At 36.3% G+C, this 23078-nt stretch overlaps 1 protein-coding gene across 3 annotated transcripts in view; it reads left to right on the forward strand.

Annotated features, from left to right (window-relative positions):
- The window catches only part of LOC135224737 (ankyrin repeat domain-containing protein 10-like), a 107063-nt gene extending 91888 nt beyond the window's left edge, over positions 1 to 15175 (forward strand). For 2 of the 3 annotated variants that reach the window (XM_064264053.1, XM_064264054.1), the window contains exon 7: positions 12907 to 13043. Coding sequence is in view for 1 of the 3 variants with exons in the window: in XM_064264058.1 (XP_064120128.1) it covers positions 12907 to 13097 (191 nt within the window). In the remaining 2 variants the exon portion in view is untranslated. Of the gene's footprint in view, positions 1 to 12906 lie in introns of all 3 variants that reach the window. The other variant, XM_064264058.1, reaches the window with a different exon arrangement.
- Positions 15176 to 23078: the final 7903 nt, after the last annotated feature.

Consider the following 23078-nt stretch of genomic DNA (forward strand, 5'->3'; position numbering starts at 1 on the left):
CTTGAAAGAATTTTTTGACTGGTTAAAAAGCCTAATTTGCCATTTATGCCGCTAATAAATAGAAACCAGAAATGTTTAACCATTTTCTATAATCCAAATGAAGATTCCATATAAATGAAAAATTTATTTTTGTGAGTATTAGTTTTAAGAAATGTTTTTTGAATGATAAGGTACAGTGTCATATTGTATAGATAAATATCTGGTAATAGGTGATTGAGAGTGCAGATGAAATAAGTACTGTAGCCTTCTTAACACTTTCAGGTACTTGATAACTTATTATTTCAATAATTATTTCCACTGTGCAATTTCTGCCCTCCACTGTATCTTGGTTTCTTCTGTATCACATAATTGAAAATTACAGCTTTTCTTCAAATAGTCATGTCAGTTTCCTGAAGATGAGAATTTGCCTTTATCACAACCCCATTAACCATATACGTACTACATGTCTATGTTTGTCCTGAATATTCTAAGGTTCAAAAGTCTTTTGTTAGTCAGACAAGGTAATGTCCACATGCATAATCTTGATCCACAAATATATCTCAAGCAATCTCTACTTGTGCTTCCAGCTGCTGACTGATATGCTTTTTATTTTGTTCATGCCCATTTATTTCAATCATATTCGATGAAGTTTACGTACGCAAGAAATGATAGAGCAGGGATTTCCAAGCTTGTACCTTTGCAAGGTAGGGCTATCATTCCATAAGGAACATTTGATCACCCTGAGCATTTTGTTCTTTTAAGTAAAGTATACAGGCAGTCCCCGGCTCACGACGGGTTCCGTTCTTGAGACGCGTCGTAAGCCAGAAAATTGTCAAAAAACCTAATAAAACCTTACTTTTAATGCTTTGGGTGTATTAAAAACTACGTAAACTTTATTTCTGGGCTCAGCCGTGTCGCTCCCGTGAAATATGTCTGCTTTAGCACTATTTCTAGTAAAATATTGCTATAATACCAGAGAACTGCTAAATTGGACATGTCAGAAGCCTCTGACTCGCTCACCTATATAAAAGGTGTCGGTATAAAACTGGGGCGAGTGTTAAACACTACCACAGCAACCCCTCCAATTAGCCTTTTCCTCATCAAAAGACCCTAAATACGGGGAGCCGACCCATAGGTCACACCTAGCTACCCCGTTGAAGGCGGCTGTGACGACATACTTTTCGATAGCCATTCCGTGTTCACACGTTCGAATATTACTATTTGTTCTTTTATTTTTATTCTGGTTACGGATCGTCATCTACCTCTTCACCCAAGTTAAGTACTGGTTCCGCCCTTTTTCAATATTTAGGGAGTGAATTTGCCTATCGTTTTGCCTTTATTTAGGATTTTATTAGGCGTCACTTTTAAATAGGGGGCGGGCGGCAAGTCGCCTTTACGGCTTACCCTTGAATTGTACCGACTTCGAGTAGTCTTCCTCTCTGCTTGTAACATGTGATATTTCAGTACATGTATGTATGTATATATGTATATATATATATGTATATATATATATATATATATATATATATGTATGTATATATTTATTTATTTATTTATTCTTGGGTGGCAGTTTTAGTCGATCCGATTTCCATTTATGTTTTGTTATTTTCATTATTTTCACGTTTTCACGGGGGTCTTCTTTCGAGCACGTTTCTTTGTTTCGTGCTTCGCCGTTTATCCACCGTCCTATTTCATTCAAGAATTTTCCCTTTTTTCTTTTCGTCAGCTTGCCGTTTCTTATCGTTTTGTCAGTAAGCAAGTAGTTTTTCCCCTTTTGCGCCCACTGTTATCGAGTGGCGTTCATTGCGGTTTTATATTTTACGACAGTTTATTTTCATTTCCCCCGTGTTAAAGCATGATTTTCTTTTAGCTTTAAGTAATTGATTTTATTTTGTCTATGTATATTTTGGATGTTAGGTCGGTTAGCCTACATAGGCTATGCCTGCGTTTTCCTCGTAATCTTTTATTTGCGAGGATACGCTGATCACGTGATCGTCACCCCATCAGCCCTCCTTTCCTCCCTCACGTGGGGCCCCCAGTAGTTGGGTGCTCCTCTCGCCTCGGTTGTCGCTGACAGCCGTTCCCATCAGCAGAGGGGGGGTGTAGAGGGTCCTCCAGGACCTTTGGTTGGTGGGTGTCGCTTCTCAGCCGACCGCCTCCGGAGTTGTTGATTGCTTTGCGTATTCAGCCTCGGCTTCCGTGGAGTTGTTGCGCTCTGCTTCTTTCAGCTTCCGGAGCTTACATCCATCCGCCTAAAACATTCCCTCTCCGCATAAGGCGGATTTAGATTCAGGCCTCTCCGGTAGTCGTTGAGGGCTATGTTTACGGAAGTTTCTCTTCCGTAGGCGGAGATATTATATTTGTTATTTTATTTCTCCCTTTTATTTTCTTTTCTTTTTTGCCACGGAACTTGCGAGTTCATGTGGCCGTCCCGGGTTACTTCGTGTTACCCCCACTCCGGGTCATACAGCTCCGGGTGGTTTTAATTATTATAGTCCCCGGGACGTAAATATATGAATATATATATACATATATATATATATATTATTTTCCTTTCTTTCTTTTGCCACGGAACTTGCGAGTTCATGTGGCCGTCCCGGGTTACTTCGTGTACCCCCCACTCCGGGTCATACAGCTCCGGGTGGTTTTAATTATTATAGTCCCCGGGACATAAATATATGAATATATATATACATATATATTTTTTATATATATATTATTTCAGTTCGGCATGCTCCGGCATATGACATTATTATCATAATAATCCTATAAGTTTGTGCAATTGTTCTCATATATTATTGCACTTACAGGCCACTCAGTGTCTGGTTGCCGATCTACAGGATCTGTGCAACCATGATGTTTGCCGGAACCATGCCCCGTGCGCAGTATTGCTTACCGGTTCCGTAGTCTGGCATCACGTAAACGGCTTTGCCTGCTACGACTTGTACAACAGGTTACCTGTTCGATAAGTTACCGCACTGCTTGTTCTATACATATTGTGATGGAATTATATTACACTACTTGGATTAGTGTTAAAAAAAAAATGAAATAAAATAAAAAATAAATAAATAAATAAAACAATAATAATAATAATAATAATAAATAAATAAATAGATAACTAAATAAACAATTAAAATAAAATAAATAACTAAATAATAATCAAATAAATTACTATATAAATAAATAAATAATTAAAATTTCTGTAAATTAAATTACATTAATTAATCAACATATGTAAGCATAATGTTCAAAGATTTTACTCGAAATTGACACATTCCTTGCATTACAGACAGAGCAGTCTGTTAAGCATGCTGCACTCTCCACCCTCAAGGTCTGGGTTGGAGGTTTTGGACAGAAAGTAGGGGTAGCTAAGCCTTTTTATGCTACCTCAAGATATGGCAGCCTCCCCAGCCGGGAAAGCTGCCGGATACGTTGACCCAAAAGTCGCAGCACCAATTATCAAATAAATTCAAGATTCAGTTATGGAACAGCAAGAGGCAGAATTGCCAGACCTTGGTTTTGGAAGAAGTCTCACTTGAACTAGTGAGGATTTGCCCATTACACTAGATATGGTTACAGGTAACAGTGTTAATGAGGCTAGCCTAGTTGGTCACCGGTCTTTCCTCGAGTGACTCTGATTCTTCCTCTCCCTTTACTCCAAATTCCTTCATGGGTTTCACAGGAGGTTTGCCCCCTCCCAGGTCGCATTCCTTCTCTGTGATTCCTAGTTTAAAGAGAAAACCTTCGGGTAAAACCTTGCTTAAAAGCCAATCAGACACAAAGCCAAGGCCTGGGCAGGTTCCAGAGGTTCATACACATATTAAACCTAGGATGAGATCCAAGGCCTCAAGGAGAGAACTCTTCCCATTGCCCCTCAAGTCCCATCCCTGCAACGTCTAGAGGTCGGATACCTCATAAGGTACCGTAGGGAGCGCTGGAAGGTTCCCCTTTAGTCGGCAAAGACCTGTTCAACACGAATATTTTAAATCAGGCCAGTAGTCTTGCTAGCTTAGTCAGTTCAGTCGCAGCAAGGTTTGAAAGGGTGTTTTTAAACGTTTACGTGCACAGGACTCCCTGATTGCAGGTCTCAGACAGGAGTCGGCAGTTCCGGCACCTCCTAGTAATTTGGTGCAAGGTCAGAGCATGCCTGACGGGTCCAAGTTCCTCCGTTCCACCCTGGTGATTTTTGGAGGGTAGTGAACTTCGCTCGTTTGTCAGCGGGATGTTGACTGTAGAAGGTTGTGGTACACATAGACTCGAGGATTTCTAGTTATTTCCCGAAAGGTTATGGCCACCATTTATAGCTTATGTTAGGCTTATGGAGGCAGCTTCGATTAGAAAGGACAAGGTCTCCAAGGGGACTGTTATCCTTTCTAGCAATAAGGCTCATCAAGTAATAGATATGGAGCCTAGAAGTGGATCTGCTCAAATACTAAGGTAACAACATGACGGGAACTCCTTACCTTTTACATCAAAGGTAGCAGGATTTACCCTTCAGGCAGTGACTCTGGGAAGAGCCCCAGCTTAGCGAGACAGATTCCACATCATTGCTACCCCCAAGGTAGAGAGAGTTTGTGGGAAGTTTGCTGGCTACATTCTCGGCAGGCAAGCTTAAGCCAAACTGTGCAATCAACTTGTTTAGTGAGCGCCTCTGTCAGACGCACTGATCCAAGCCGGATTTGATGCTAGGACACGTCTTGCAAGGTCTCTTAACTCTCTAGTGATGACGGAGACGGCGGTTCTGGAGTATGCTCATGAACCGCTGTATAAGGTCATTGCGGAGTAGTTACTTTTAAGCATGCAATGTGCCTCGTACGGCTTTGCGGTTACTAAGAGAAATGGCAAGAAGCATGTTCTATCCGAGGCTACGATCAGGCACGAACCCAACAGCTTCTGGCTTCCTCAATCTAGGGTGCAGATCTCTTCCAGCTTCGGCAGTTAAACGAGGTTCAGAATGAGGCATCACATTTTAATCAAGCATCAGATTGCGTTGGGGCATCCCTTTCAAAAGGATATTAAGAGTCTTCTTCCTCCAGTTTTAGGACTAGGAAAAGTCAAAGAAGGTACCAACCTTTCCAAGTTCCGCAACAGCACCCTGTGCTATAAGCTGTACTAATTCAGCAAGTTCCCCAACCTTCATCTTCTAAGACTCAGCCTCGGCAACAGCCTCAATTTGTCTCCCTTTCGCCGTCGCTAGCCAACAGGTTCCCCCTTTCGTCAGAGTGGAGGAACCGGAGCCCAAGGGCGAGCTAGAGGTGTATGGTCAGGAAAGGAACCCGCCCGACCCTCATCATCTCAATGAAGTTCCTCAAATAGGAGGCAGGCTGTATCTCTTTTAACATCGTTGGGAGTTCAGCAGCTGGGCGGAAAACATAGTATCTATCTATCAGCATCCAACCCAAGGGTTGATGGATTACCCCAGGGACCTTCTCCAGAAGGGAGCAGTCTCCAGGACAAAGAACTTAAAATTTCAAAGTCGTCTATTCAGTGTCCCAAGAAAGGGACCGACCAAAGGAGGGTGATCTTAGACTTGTCCCGTTTAAACTTGTACATTCCTTGCGACAAGTTCTAAAGGCTGACCATCTCTCAGGTAAGGGCCTTACTTCCCCGTGGGGGCGTCACCACCTCTATAGGTCTTACAGACGCCTATTATCATGTCCCGACGGCTCAGCACTCCCATCCATTCCTGGGCTTCAAACTAGTAAAAGAAGCTTATTCCTTCAAGGTGATGCCCTTTGGGCTGAATATAGCCCCAAGGGTTTTCACGGAACTGGCGGAGGTAGTGGTGCAGGAGCTAAGGTCTCAGGTTTTATTGGTAGTGGCGTACCTAAACGACTGGCTAATCTGGGAGATGGTCAAAGACAAGTTTAGGAAAGCCATGGACGGGGTCATATCTTTCCTGGAATATATAGGGTTCAAGATCAACAGGACCAAGTCCCGATTGGCCCCAGAATCCAAGTTCCAGTGGCTAGGTTTCCATTGGGGCTTGGATTCACACAACCTTTCCATTCCATCAGGGAAGGGATGCCAAGGTAACAAGCCAATTCTTAAAATGCAAAAAGGCTTCGAGAAGGAATCAGGGGACGATCCTAGGCTCGCTCCAATTTGCGTCAGTCACAGACGTTCTGTTGAAAGCCAAGCTCAAGGACATCAATCGAGTTTGACGTTCAAGGCCAATGCCAAGTGTCGTGACAAGTTCGGCCGGGTACCTCTGATTCCCAAGGAACGTCTACGTCCATGGGCAATAGCCAAAGAGTTACAGTTGCAGTTCCCTCCCCCGTCCCTACTGATGCATACAGTCGCATCACTATCAGGTTGGGAGGTTATTCACAGCACGACAAGGTTCAGGGAACTTGGTCACCTCAGTTCCAAAAGCTTCACATCAACATCCTGGAAGCTATGGCAGTGTTTCTGACCTTAAAGAAGCTCCGTCCTCCGGAGGAGACTCATATCAGATTGGCTCTCGACAGTGCAGTAGTGATACATGGTATAAACAGAGGTGGTCCAAGTCAAGTCATGTGAACCACAGGGTGATAGCAATTTTTTCTCTAACTGACAAGAACACCTGGCATCTATCGGCTACCCATCTGGCAGGAGTCCCACAATATAGTAGCAGACGCATTGTCCCGGTCAGTCCCCCTGGAGCCAGAATGGTCACTGGACCAGGAACCCTTCGAGAGGGTTTGTAGGAGAGTACCGGGTCTGAAAGTAGATATGTTCGCTACAGGGGCAAACCACAAGCTGCCTTGTTACGTAGCCCAAAGTATGGACCCTCTAGCATACGCTACGGACGCCCTGAGTATAGATTGGAACCAGTGGAGGGAGGTTTATTTATTCCCTCCAGTGAACCCTCTCCTGAAGGTGTTGCACAAGTTGAAATCCTTCAAAGGTCAGGTGGCTCTCATAGCTCCTTACTGGCCCAAGAACAATTGGTTTCTCCTTCTCCTAGAACTAGGTCTTCATCCTCACCCTCCCCACCGTTCAATCCTCACGCCTCCACCCCCCGACCCTCCCCCGGGCTTGAGGCTGACGCAACAAGTTCAAACGGTGACTGTGTTCGATTCCTCAGGTCTTCACAAAACCCTATCTTTATGGATTTCATGAAGTTTGCAGGTAGGAGGGTAGGGGACATTGATCCACAGAACATTCTGTTCTTGGAGTCAGACAAAACAGAATCTACACTTCGCCAGTATGATTCAGCAGTTAAACAATTGCCTACATTTCTCAGGAAATCAATGTCAAAGTAATGACAATGAACGTGACTATAACATTCTTCAGGCCTTTATTCGAACAAGGCTTGGCAGTTGCCACAATAACAACCACTAAGTCAGCTCCGAAAAAGATTTTCTTCTCGGGTTTGGTATAAATCTAACTGAGTCTTATTTCACCTCAATCCCAAGGGCTTGTGCATGCCTGCGGCCCATTCAAAGGCCGTCGTCAGTGTCATGGTTTCTTAACGATGGTCTCAGGTTAGACTCTAAAACAGACAACTTCAAATGTGATTGCCAAACCCTTTTGCGTAAGGCACTGTTTTTATTAAGTCTGGCTTCAGGTGCCAGAACATCGGAGATGTCATCTTTATCTAGTGGCCAAGGGCATATAGAATTCCTTCCCTCGGGTTACGTGTTGCTTTCACCAAATAATTATTTTATGGCTAAGAATGAGAACCCTTTGGTATGGCGATCCCCTTGGAAGGTTGTTCCGCTTCCGCAACATCCATCTTTATGTACTGTTAAAACCCCTAAGGACTATTTATCTAGCACATCTACCTTTTCCGAAGGCCCCCCCCCCCCCCCCCCCCCCCCTCCTTTTCATGTGGGGCGGTGGTGGTACCATATCCCTAAAGGGCATTACGCAGCAGTTTTTGTATTTTACCAAGGAAGTCAGCCCAGGGTCCTTTCCCAAAGCGCGTGCTATTCGGGCTATAACAACTTCTGTAAATTTCTTCAAATATATGAACTTTGATGATCTGAAGAAATATACTGGTCGGCAGTCGCACTGGGTTTTCCAAAGCTTTACCTTAAGTCCTTGGAGGATCTTAAATATCAGGCAATAGCTGTAGGGAGGTCAGTGTCTCCTTGCAACATCAATATAGTATTGTCCTTGTGTCATATGAATATTTTCCATTATGCCAGTTTTATTAACATCCTACCTATCGCAGCAAATCTCTTTGCTATTTCACTTGGTCTATGGTGTTAGTTTATACAATTTAATATTCTGTTTCATTTCAGAGTGATGTAGCTTGGTGTTTCTCTGGTACAATTTCACGGGAGCGACACGGCTGAGCCCAGAAAAGGGATTTTGACGTAGGAAAAATCTATTTCTGGGCGAGGAAGCCGTGTCGCCCAGTGAAATCCCCCCCTGGTCCCCTCCCCTTGCAGTGCACCAAGCTTCATTGCTATCGATAAGTATGACGTCACAGCCGCCTTCAACGGGGTAGCTAGGTGTGACCTATGGGTCGGCTCCCCGTATTTAGGGTCTTTTGATGAGGAAAAGGCTAATTGGAGGGGTTGCTGTGGTAGTGTTTAACACTCGCCCCAGTTTTATACCGACACCTTTTATATAGGTGAGCGAGTCAGAGGCTTCTGACATGTCCAATTTAGCAGTTCTCTGGTATTATAGCAATATTTTACTAGAAATAGTGCTAAAGCAGACATATTTCACTGGGCGACACGGCTTCCTCGCCCAGAAATAGATTTTTCCTACGTCAAAATCCCTTTTTTCATCCAAAAACCTTCAAATATTCAATATTTTGCATTTTTTTAGTTATATTTCTTCTGTCAGATTGGCGTTGTAAGCGCTGTAACCCTGGAACATGCGTCATAAACCTGGAAATAATTTCTGAGGAATATAATTGAAAAGTGTCGTAACCTCTGAACGTTGTAAGCTTGGGACTGCCTGTATTTGCTTCATTCTTGTGGATAGTGTTTCTGCTTCTTCAGTTTATTTCGGTGGATTTTTAGTATTTTTGTAACTGCCTCAGTTTCCATAGTACATACTTGTTGTTTTTGTTGTTGTAGTACATACTTGTTGTTTTTGTTGTTGTTTGTTTGTTTGTTTGTTTTTTTGTGGGGGGGTGGGCTCCGGTTGGGTCTGCTTTGTTTGAATTGTGTAGTATGTTTTATTAAATTTTTGTAGTTTTGGTGGTTTGGTACTAGTGCATAAAATATCTGTTTTTTACATAATTGTATCCAATTTTTATATATTAAATACTTTTAAAATCAGTGATATTTGTTCTATTGTTAATAACATTTTCCAGTGTAATAAATGTTTTTGGTCTTTCTGCAGTATGTCTTACTTTGCTAGGCTTGGTTCTTGTTTTTATGCGGTTTTTTTTTTCTGTATCTTTCACCATGAACAGTTACTCACCCAAAGATTTTGCTACTCTCAGAGGAGGGTATACCAATGACAGTGGTACCATCAACATACGAACGAGTCTAGCAGGTTGGAAGACACTCCTCAAGCATTGCCACTTCCAAGGATTCCACACCCCTGAACATCCTTTGTCTTCACATGTTGAGTTATCCAGCAAGTCCTTAGAAATAGAGAATTTCCAGAGAAAACTTGCTGCCATTGCAAAATCTTGCTGTTCTTCAGCCAGCTATATCTATCATGTCAGTTGGTAAAGATTTTGTCAGATTGGTGGAAGGGGAATTGATTCAGTGAACTCCACCATACCATTGCTTCCCAGCTTCGTACACTTTACGTGATCCAGAAGGTTGTCTATCAATTATCTTGCAAGTTTTTTTAACTTTGTTGGCTCGAAGTAGGTTCAACTATGGAGTTACAGAAACTCAGCCAGCACTTTCAGATTGTTTGTTGTTGGCTGCTTAACCACTAACTGGGTCACTACCTTGTTTTGAAGAAACTTAAGAATCCTCTGTGTGGACCACTTCTGGAAGTTTTGCTGGGCCTTAGATTGAAGATTATTTTTTCACTTGTCCATTTTTAAAATGGGCCAGAGACATTCACATTGTAGGGGGAGGCCACTCATTCTATAAGTAGAGGTTGGTAGTCAGAGGGAGTGCCTGTTTTTGTTGCTCCCAACTTCATAATAAATGACAATCTTTAATTATAATAATGAAGAGGACCTCAGCCAAGTCCAGCAGTGCCTGTGAGATTACTGGCAGAGGACCGTAGCCTTCAGGGGTAACACCTCCATACTGTTTTCCTTCATGGGATAAAGGAAGAGAAAAGTAACAAAGAATGTATCCACTGAGCTTAGCCGGGTGATGTGAGCCTATTTTAATGCAATGGAAGGCAAAGTGGAAAAGGTTTGGGTGCAGATCATGAAGTCAAACCACTCTACATTGGCACTATTAAGCATAGTGTAGATATAGCTTCTATTTTACATGCAGGTGTCCTTATTGCCTTTATTTGACAGGCATTTCTAACAGATGATGGGACTTTTATTCATTGGGACTGTTAGTAGTGGGCCATGTTTCACCTATGGTGAAGAAATTTGTGATTCTTCACCCACTTGATCATAACTCCTCTCCGATGTGTATTTCTGGTGATAGAAGTTCACTCTCGACGTGGTTTGGCAGTCACGTAAAGCCATTGGTCCTGTTGCTGAATAATCACTGGTTCCATGCAATGTAAAAACACCATACAAACAAACAAACATAATTCCTCTCCATATCTCATTCACTGCTCTGTTAAGAGACATTGACTTCCAGGTACTGCATATTGGTTAATGTGTTGCATGTTGGTAGTGTACTTTCCTTTCAGCTTTGAAAGATTTGATAGATGGAGGCACCTTGCTTTACAATTCATTCTTGAGAGAGAGAAGAAAAAATATGACCACTTTTTTTAGTATGCCAGTATGTATTGTGTTTATTTCAAAAGTGTTGTCCATTGTCTACAGTTCTCATAGCCCATTTTATCACAGAAGCTAACATTAATGAACTGTAGTTTTTTGCATCACTTTCAAAGAGCTTTACATACACACTTAACATTCTGAGAAGTACCTATATTTTATATCAGAACTAGGAACTTCATATGTTAGGAGTGGCTGTAATACATAATTTAAAATACTGCTTCTGTTGTCCAAATAAAGCTGAGTGAAAACCTGTTGCTATGGTGTAATTTGGCAATGCAAAACTTAGAATGTGGAAGCATTCTTAACTATTTTTAAATTGCAGCAGTTGGAAAAGTGCCTGAGTGATAGCATTAATCCAGCATGAGACTTTTTGGCCTAAATAATGTACCAGCCAATTTTCCAAATGAAAGGATGCTGGAAAATTGGATTTTTTCCTTCCTTTCTTTCTTAATACCTAAGTTTTAAGAAATTTTCTTCTTTACTCCTTAACCTTCAGGCACTCTGATCCTAAAGGCATTCACTATCTGAGCCTTCCTCCTAAAAAAAACCAGTTCAAGCATATATGTACTGCATATGATCAATTGTGTTATGATAGTAAAACAATCTATTAAAAATATTTTTCCTAAATATTATTGGGCAGCCACCCTTCCAGTTCTGCAAATCCTTGTAACTTTAATTAGTTTACTATCTGAAAAGTGTGGTTATTTGAAAAATACCTATGGATCCATGTAATGCATATGCATTGAGAGACTGCTTGTCTGTGTTGCAGTTAAAACTGATGAACCTTGGAATATTTGGGACAAAAATATAGATGAATACTAATAAGGCTGTATAAAAAAAACTTGTATGTTAAGAGGTGCTTACTGTTTTTAATGGCTTTGAATTTGGAGAAAGAGAAATGTAAGTTAATATGTTTACCTTGATATTGCAGTGCCTCAACATTCCTGGATCATTTATTTTTTGATGATCAATATATGTTAATGAACTTACAGTAACTGAACAATTTAGTAAATAGACAATGGGTGGAAGCTTTCATATTACTAGAACGGGAACTTGTTAATAGTGAGTGCTTTAGGAAATTTATTTTTTTCTCTTGGTCTGGTCCATTGTTCGCACTGTCATCAGGCATCAGTGAACAAACAGAAAACTGTTTCACCAGTTCTGTGAGTCAGTCAGAAGATAATACCAGATTATTTGTTTTATTTGATAAACGGATAATGAAGATTTGGAATGGCAAAGAAACCAGAAGAACTACTTTCATTATATGTCACCATGCACTTTGAAAAGCAATCTTAATCAAAGAAGTAACTGGGCACTGGTTCACAGAAATAATACGTATAGATGAGAGTATGGGAAATACAAAAATTCACAAGGAAGAACTTTTTTTAACACCTAACCTGACATAAAATTTGTGATGAAGAGTGCCAAGGTAACAATTTGTTTGAGGATTTTGGTTTGAAAACTTAAAATTGACTACAGAAATTTGAATATTCATTGCTTTCATACCTTTCATTAGTTTGCATAGGGTTTAGATTACAGGATGCTTTTGATGAATATGGTCAGCAGCAGAGAGATATTTTGCCATTTAACAATCCATCTCTACTAAGCATACTTTTGTTATGTTTTAACTCATTCATATTTAGATTTTGAGGTTAAAGTAACTAGTCTTTTAGGGATGTACATGAAACTAAATCATATTGCTATTTGGATTGCTTTAAGCAAGAGTGTTGTATACAGATGAATAAATAAGGTTTTTTGTTAAGTAAGCTTTCCTTTCATATATTGAAATTGTAGTCTATACCACGTTCTTATTCTAGTCAGATTGTTCAATGGTAGCGCTGATATTTTTTCCATCAAAAGACCATTTGAAGAATAAAACCAATTGGAAGGTTTAAAATTAAGTACTAGTGTATGTGTAACCCAGTACAATAACGATGCAATTTTGTATCACTGTACTTATGATCTATTTTCAGTCTGTACAGGCAAGGAGTGATGTTTTTAAAATGAACAGGTTATAGTCTTTGGCAAGGAATAAGTGTATTTTAGTAAATTATATATTGTAAGCTTTAAAACTAATTTTCCACGTTTTTTTTTCATTTTTATAGGTGTGGAGTTTGATCCTGTGAGCCGCACTGTATTTCCTGCTGTAAGAAATCTCCAAATGACTGCTACATCTCCAACAAAAGTATTGCCTGTATTTTCATCAGTGATTGATCATTCTTGCACAGTGAAGGCTGAAAATGGATATGAAAATTTAAATTTTGAGGCCATCATGACAGAAATGCATGGTTGTTGATATGACTACAGATCACATTGATTTCAGAGGTAGAGAAAGATTTGAAGATGAGAATTCACTGCCATTGCAATAAATAGAGTACATAACTTATAGAAAGATTACATTTTGATCATTTGAAAGGTAACAAACTAAAAATATAATTACCTCTTCACATCAAACCACTTATAAATCAACACTAGGTTATTCAAGTTTATATACATTGAGACGTGACTAGAAGTTTGTCAGTGTTTCTGATGTACTATTTTTCCATTTTACTACAGTATAGTGTTTATATGTTTTAAGTCATGTATTTGCATTTATCAGACACTCCTGTTTGATCAGATTTGCTTGGAGTGTAGACTAAGGACGTTTTGGAAATTATCTATACCAGTGAAAGATGTTTGTAGATCACTATACAGCAAATCCCTTTAAAATTTTAAAAAGTGATTGTGATGGGTTACTTTTAATGAACTGCTTATTATGAAGCTAGAAACTATTGGGATTTTGGTGATCACAGATTAGTCGTTATCCATCAGATGTTGTATTTGGAAAATGTTTTGAGGTTTCCTAGGATGAAAACTGTTTTTGTTCATAGAGTATATTGTACTGGAGATAAAGAGCCCCACCACCATTTTTCACTTTTCTTTTATAGAAAAACATACAAAATAAAGTATTAGATTCTGGTCATGATCCCTTTCAGTGTTACCAATACGTAATACTATCTAACATCAAAACTTTTTGTACCAGATGTGCTTTTTGATAAAATGAAGTAAGATATTGAAGATGTGACAGAATAAATTCAATTATTACCCAAGGTTTTTTGTACATGAAAGATATTTCACCTTCACCTGGGATTAGGATGATTTTAGTAATATTTTTAAATTTCCCATTTTCACAAAATTTGTAAAAATTTAAGTTTAATTTCTTAAAACTAAAATTCTAAATTTTTTCTCAAGCATTTTCCATATGTTTAAAAGAATAATGTGTACTTTTGCATTCACCATAGATTTAACTTGAATAAAAAAGTATACTGTGCCAGAAAAAATGGTGTCATGTTGTCCATACCATTTTCATTTTCATGGTCCTAATATTACTAACCATGATGCCTTGCACTAGGTAACAAAAATAATTTAGAATTGAAATTAGACCCAGGAAAGGTATGGTACATTTTGACAGTGTGGCGTACAAACTGCTTTTCTTGACATTGAGGCATACTGCAGGAGGTCATAGTTTTAGTGGTTGTCATTTTTTCATTCATATAATTGATCTCATCTCATCCTAGCTAACAAATTTGTTTACTAAGTTCTCCTTAGTAAGTAGTGTTTGAAGCTTTATGGTTGATATTCTTAGGGTATCATTCTTTTGCCACAAATATATTTTCACTACATTAAGGTAAATGGAATTGCCTTCTTAATTTTTTGCCTTAAGAATTCAATTCAACAAACATATTTACTGTTATAAATATGACCTAAGTTATTGCTACAGATTAAGTTTGCTTTGATGATGCACTGAGCTCTAATTTTTGTAATAAACCGTTAATTTATAAGGAAGTAGAAGTGTGTTATATTTATATCTTGAAAAGAACAATGTACACTTATTTAGGGTCCCAGTTGCACCATCTTCAGGTATAATCGGAGTTTTGTAACTTGGTGTCTTGATTGCATTCATGCTGTACCAAAATAAGGTCATTATCAATTGTATTTTTTCATATTATGGTAAGTGGCGAGTGCAGTTTGGCTCTCCTATTGCCAATTTTTTTTTTACTATAGGTAACATCTTTTATTTAATGAAGGATGTAGATTGGCTTAGAGTAGAAAACATTTGCAGCTGTTGCACTTGAACTTCAAGTTGTTATTGTTATTCATGCCTAAGTTGTGATATAGTTCATATACGGTATGGAATTTTTTTCAAAGAATAATTATTTTAGGTACTGTATTTGTTTCTAAAACATTTATATAGAAGTTGATAAATTGCAGATTAAACCTTTCACCTTTGTATGATCATATTGATCATTAATTTTATAAAAAATAAAAAATATACATACTAATGTAAATGTAATGATGTATTCAGTGCTGTACAATAAAGCTTAAAATATTCAACATTTGTTTCTGAACATTCTTAGTACCTTCTAGGAATTGCTATTGTCTCTAGATTTTTTTTTTACTTATTTGAATATTAATTGCTTTCATTCTAAACTCAAGACATTTGTGTAGGTGATGGACGTGAACCATAGTTTAATACTATGTCAATATACAGTAAACAAGTTTAGTACCACTTGTCAAATTGAGACTAAATCAGAGTGAAGTGTGTCATGTCAGCCTCTGAGGAGAAAGTATCTGGATCTAGAAACTCCTTTAAGCTAGTATGTATTTCCAACAGTAATAAAAAGCCACAATGTATGAAAGGTCATCTGAGAGAGAATTACTTTGCTACCTAAATTATATAGGGATAAGGGCAACCAACTTTGGACGAATACACAACTAGAATATGCATTGGCCATACGTATTTTACATGTAGCTGCTTAATGCAATTTTGTTATGGAAATGTTGTCAGGTTAGTATTTAAGTGACAACTGTTGTACGACAGCTCGCTTTAATCATTTAAAATTCTACTAAGAATGGTCAATTTATATGCATGGAAAGTTCATGAATGACTTGCTGTGAAAATATGGCCTAACAGAAAAAACACTAAACTATGGAAAGCACTGAAAGAGCCTTGTTACCCTAGTGCTTGATTTTTGTGGTTGAGTGTTATATGGCTAAATGAAATTCCATCTCATCACAAGCCTGGCTCTCGGTATTTACTGATGAAGTCACAGCCATACAGATGGCTCTAAATATGATATCTGAGGCAAAAGCAAGTGTCTGTTATTTTCAGTGACTCACGTAGCTCTATAGATGCAATAAGACAGTATAAACCAGGAAACCAAATAGTACAGGAAATTCAAATAAAAATTCATCAACTCCAATCAGGAATATCAATGGAAATATGTTGGATCCCAGCACACGTGGGAATAAAAGGAAATGAATATGCAGACTCTGCTGCCAAATTAGCCTGCACTATCCCTCCAACAATTTCACATGCCCCAATGTCATACTGGGTAAAATCTGTTAAAGCATTGGTTTACCAAGATTGGAAAGGAGAATGGGCCTCGGTGCCAACTGCCAACAACAACTAAACTTAAAAACATAAAAACTGAAGTATATGCATGGAGGACATCCTCACAGGAAGAAAGATCAAAAGAGGTGATCCTAGCAAGGCTCGTATAGGACACACAAGATTCTCACATGGTCACTTGATGTCAACACCACATGCTGACCCAGTGAAATGTAACAGATGTCAAACACCCATGACAGTACAGCATTTGCTTGTTGAGTGCCCAAATTGGACCCAGCAAAGATCTACGGAATTCAGAAATGAAAAGTATTCTTGCTGAAAGCAGGAATTTTTCAATTAATAACATCATAAATTTTTTAAATAAGACAGGTTTCTCAAATAAATTTTTTTTTCTCTCAGAATTGATCCCTGAGAACCAGCCCGAGATGAGTCTACTTGAGACTCAGAGGTCTGGAAAAACTAACCCCTATTAATAATAATAACAAGCCTGGCTCTTCTGATATCTAAGAATTACAGCATAGGTAAGGGGTAAGTGCTTCAAAGTCAGCAATATGCCGAAATCTGAAATCCAGGAGGTGGGAATCGTATATTTGAAGGCAAGGAATCTGGACATAAAAGCATTGTCAATGATAATAGTTTATATGAATATGAAGAAGAAGAATAAGGACCTAAGAATAGGACTTTGTCTTGACATTCAGTTCAGTGTTGCTGTTGGAAGCTATTATAGCAATACTTACCAGATTATCGAAGTGTAATCTGTTGATCAACATTTGATTCAAAATTAGAAATATAATCTATTCACAATGAAGAACTGGGAATCTGTAATGGCTTTAAAAATTAGTTGCTTAATAGTAAATCGCGTGTTGAGACTGACTGAAGTGCAGTGAAACTATGAACAAGTTATTGGAACATACTCCCTAAATAATCAGCCTACACCATTCCTTAGGGTAACTATCTTATTGAATCAATATGAGGATTAAAATTCCACAACTATAACTTTCTCCTTGGACTACTTGTCAGGCCTGACCCTTTCGTTCCTTTTACCGTACTATTCCTTTCATATTGTCTTTCTTCCATCCTACTTTCCACCCTCCCCTAATAATTGATTCGTAATTCAACTGCGAGTTTTCCTTCTGTTAGACCTTTTACTTTCAATTATAGTTTCAGCGTTGAATGACGTCATAGTCCCAGTGCTTGGCCTAAATTCTATATTCAGTTCAATGCAATTCAACTTGTCAGGCCTGAGCTTGTATGCATCTTTATTACTTTAGTAAAAACTAACCATGTACCCTGGAACGCTGTCAATAACAGTACAGTTTATATATAGTTGTTACAAAATCTTCATGAAGTGGAGGCTATCCAGCCATATTGCTTGATGCAAAATTCTCTACTGGAGAGTGCTTTAATTTCAAAAAGGTCTTTGAAATCAAACCTACCATCATGATCAAAAGTATATCAGTAGAGAAATATTTTAAATTATAATTTTTATTGAACGGTTGCCATTGAAGCAAATTTTTATTTTACAAATTCTAAGGGATTAGTGGAAATATGAAATGTACTGCATCCCTATTTTGTAGGCATAAATGGAAATGATTATGAAAATGGTGGCCATTCCAAGACCACCGAAATATATCTATCTCGGTGGTCTTGGTCATTCCCGTTAGTGATTATGTAATTTCTCTGAAAAGCACAATCTTTAAAAGCAATGGTACGCTTTATGCAATAATAAACTTACAAGAACTTAAAGTAGATGAAATCAATAGTTTGTGGTACTCTATCAATGGAAAAGAGTTCCACATTTCCACACTGAGGAAATTTTAACTTATATCCTAGAAATGATCACACTCATTTGACCCATGGATGTTTCATGAATAATCTACAAGATACAGTCCCTGTGTGCAAATAATGCGGGTCAGCACAAAGTGTTAAACATTTTATATGACCAAACTTCAACCAACAAAGAATGTCAAATTCAGGGAACAAAAATTCAATTTTGGTAGAATCCTCATCAGTTTCGATTTACCCAGTCCTTACATTTTTAAGATGCCATTTATTAAGTATGTAGACCTTGAATTTTATTATTAATTAATCAGGGAAATGAGACAGCAGGTCAAATAAAAAAATCAAACAAGTTCCTCAATACTGAAGGAAATATAGGTATCTCGTTTTCTTTATTAGCTCTTATTTCACTGGCGTAATGGAAATACCTCCATATCATCAAGTTTCTGGAAACATATCAAATAATGAAATCTTATTGGATTATCAATAAATGCATTTACACTTAACGAGCTGTAATTTAATTAAATAAAATACAGTACTAACATGAAAATCTTCTGGAAGCCACTATCTAAAGGAACTATGTTGGAAAACAGAGAATGATTAATTACCTGGCCATGAGAGTTACCTCCCACAACTGCTTGAAAATAAGCTTTACTTTCAAGAATCCGATCTTACAGGCAAATGTATGATGTTTCTAGAGGTATTCATTCATCGACAAATAGTGCGTTCAGAGCCGATGCAGAAATCGAAAAATTAATGGGAGCTTGCCAAACTACAAGATATGTTCATTTAATTAATGCAACGGTTCCATTATAGGGGTAAATTACCCCACTGGGGGTAATTTTGCATCTGATGGGGGTAATGACAGTTTTCATTTTGACAGGTGCTGTAATACATATATATATATATATATATAATATATATATATATATATATATATATGTATGTATGTATTATTAATAAAAAAAAGATTAGAAATTTAAATCTTACCGAACGTCCAGCATCTCTCGCCGGTAATTAGTTGTCACCTCAGAGGAGGGTGTAACGATATATGATATATATATATATATATATATATATATATATATATATATAGATAGATATATATATATATATATATATATATATATATATATATATATATCTATATATATATATATATATATATATATATATACATATATAAAACGTTACACCCTCCTCTGAGGTGACAACTAATTACCGGCGAGAGATGCTGGACGTTCGGTAAGATTTAAATTTCTAATCTTTTTTTATTAATAATACATACATACATATATATATATATATATATATATATATATATATATATATATATAATATATATATATATAATATATATATATATATGTATTACAGCACCTGTCAAAATGAAAACTGTCATTACCCCCATCAGATGCAAAATTACCCCCAGTGGGGTAATTTACCCCTATAATGGAACCGTTGCATTAATTAAATGAACATATCTTGTAGTTTGGCAATGTAAAATGTAAAACAAACTCTTTTGGTTGGTTGAACCTTCCTTTATATTCAATTATTGAAACAAATATATAAAAAAATACTATTACTTCTGTTGAAATAAAAATAAGAAAAATGCATACATATAATAAGGTTGAAAATAAATGGAATAATACGCCACAACACATAAAAGTAACACAAAAACGAAAGAAAAAATAATAACTATGAATTCATATCATGACATTTTCTATAAGTTAAATAATTACACATTGTTAAAAACTCATTTAAATATCGAACCCCAACTTTCAAATTTTGCTACAATTGATAATATGGTGTTACCAATTTTATTAACGGGTGTGAGGTAAAATAACTAAATATTGATAAAATACTTGATATAACGTTTCTAACATATATTGATGTGGCTGATGTTTTTATATTCATTTAAATTAGGTGTGAAACTTTTATGTAAAATGCTTTCTAAATTTTTTTACGATTTATCATTTGGAGCATTATCTGTAATTTTCAAATCTTTTATATTTATTTTATTATAATTTTTACAAAGTGTTCCATAGGTGCTGAATAATGGAACACTGTAGTAAAATATCTAAAACAAAACCCATTTTTACCTTTTTGGTTAAAAATAGCAAAGGATTCTTTGTATAATATATATATATATATATATATATATATACTATATATATTATAATATAGATAGATATATATATATATATATAATATATATATATATATATATATATATATCTATCATATATATATATATATATATATATATATATATATATATTATACAAAGAATCCTTTGCTATTTTTAACCAAAAAGGTAAAAATGGGTTTTGTTTTAGATATTTTACACAGTGTTCCATTATTCAGCACCTATGGAACACTTTGTAAAAATTATAATAAAATAAATATAAAAGATTTGAAAATTACAGATAATGCTCCAAATGATAAATCGTAAAAAAATTTAGAAAGCATTTTACATAAAAAGTTTCACACCTAATTTAAATGAATATAAAACATCAGCCACATTCAATATATGTTAGAAACGTTATATCAAGTATTTTATCAATATTTAGTTATTTTACCTCACACCCGTTAATAAAATTGGTAACACCATATTATCAATTGTAGCAAAATTTGAAAGTTGGGTTCGATATTTAAATGAGTTTTTAACAATGTGTAATTATTTAACTTATAGAAAATGTCATGATATGAATTCATAGTTATTATTTTTTCTTTCGTTTTTGTGTTACTTTTATGTGTTGTGGCGTATTATTCCATTTATTTTCAACCTTATTATATGTATGCATTTTTCTTATTTTTATTTCAACAGAAGTAATAGTATTTTTTTATATATTTGTTTCAATAATTGAATATAAAGGAAGGTTCAACCAACCAAAAGAGTTTGTTTTACATTAATCATGTACAAAATAATAGATATGGTGTAGGGGTAACGAGCTTGCTGCCAGCCAGGATTTTGGAAAAAGGGGTAATGACCAAAAGTAATTGGGAACCGCTGAATTAATGGAATAGAATTCATGATACCTATAAAATTACTAACATAATATCAGGTAAGCATTTCGAAACAATAACACTAACAGTAGATTAGAAAAAAAGCGGATCATTGAATAAAAAGTAAGTCTAGAATAGGTAGAAGAGTATGCACTTCATACAGTAATCCAATCTCTGGCAAAATCACACATTTCAGTTGTACAGTTTGAGAAATTCGATTAATAAAGAATGGAGTAATAGTACCATGATTATCTCTATAGTTAAGCACAGGGAGCAACCGAACAAGGCCTATTAAAGGGAAACAACCGAAGGCCGGGTTGTATTTACAGGCTTATTTTCTAGCTAAATCAGTTCCTTTTTACTGTAAAAATTGTTAGTGCCATACTGGAATAACACATTCAAGGATTCGAACATAAATAGTTAATTACAACTATTTTCTCTATAGTCAAATAGAATTGGATACTTCTTAAAATATTCTGGATTCTTGGATACGTAAATGTTCACATAAAAAGCTAATCAACCAATAGCAGTTTTCAGTTAGATATATATAAAGTTTGTCTAAATACACATGAAGACGAAAATTAAATCACTTGAAGTAGTGTGGTTGGTATAGTCACCTATCCAAACAATTATCAATGACTCAGTATTACCATAAAATTAATAATTTCTCTATGGGTGACTTGCTACTCAAGAGAAAACAGACATCAACAATAAATTTTAAATATGGGGTTCTATTTAATAGGGTCTATTCTCTGTGAATAATACTAAAGGTGTAACGTTCTTTTAGCTTAGTTCAAAAGAAACTGTGCTTATTAAAACCATAATCTATAAACACGTTTCTAGGTTTAAGTAGTATAAAAAATATATAAGTACAAAGATAGTTTTTTAAGTATATCCAACTCAGCTTGGGTTATTTGTAGGTAGATCAGCGATATTATTACACAATAAAAAAATAAAAAAACAAGTACATCATATCACGTTAATCTGACATGGATGGAAATAAAATCAATGCATGTAAAAACGTACAAAATGACAGGCACATTTATCTGCGATTTTCAGCTGACTTACAACGCATTTGCCACATGAACTCTGAAAAACCATTTTAAGAAAGTTAGATTGTAAAATATAATAATTCCTGCACAACACTGAAGTATTCTCAGCATTATCGGAGGCTTAGCCCATTAATGGAATATTACCTTCCGAGAAGACTGATGTCTATGTAGAAGTGATTGTTAGTGTCAGGATTAATCCAGGTTAGTGTTAACGTTAAGATAAAGTAGTAATGCGCAAATTAGGAAAATTTTATTTATAAGCAAGCTTAAGGACATATCACAGTGACATAATTTTGCTATAAGATGCTCCCTCCACATCGTAAGTCAATGTCCTTTGAAGTTTAAACTGCAGCGAAATGTTTCATTCGGACATGCAAATTTATTTGCGAGTTCATCCTGAAAATGTAACATTTTCTATAACATTACATTATGAATAAAGCAATAGCTTAGTTTATCACCATTTTGCTTTTTCGATTTTAACCTATCTTAAGTAATACTGTCTAGTACTTGTCATAACACAAGCACTGTTATTCATCATCAAGTAGTGAATGGTAGTATTCTCTTTTATTTTTTTTTTCTACGAGGTAAGTTCACAATGAATTGGAATGGGAGACAGGCACAGATGGCGCGCTGTGTATGACGCTAAACGTAAACAAAAGAAAAGGGAAGCGTCAGTGGCTTATTTGAAACAGTTCACACGGCTTTAAATGCATCATTATTCATTTTAAATTATTACACTTCATAAATGGTTTTAAAGTTGATTTTGGAACTTCGTTTTTAGGAAGATACTCCAAGTGAATAAGAATGTAATAAAATGTGGTGTTTGATAGTTCTTTATACGTTTTCCATAAATGTATATTCATAAATAAACATAAATATAATAATATCGTCATTAAATAATGTAATATATAATTATGTTATTATTATTAAAATATTATTATTCGCCTCACAGAATAGTTAATTTGAAGAAAATAATGACATTTCAAATAAAATACGAGTGATAAGTGTAGCAGAAGAAGTCGCTAATGAAATATTTCGGACAATT

Source organism: Macrobrachium nipponense, chromosome 12 (genome assembly GCF_015104395.2).
Source record: "Macrobrachium nipponense isolate FS-2020 chromosome 12, ASM1510439v2, whole genome shotgun sequence".
In the NCBI taxonomy this organism is placed as follows: Eukaryota; Metazoa; Arthropoda; class Malacostraca; order Decapoda; family Palaemonidae; genus Macrobrachium; species Macrobrachium nipponense.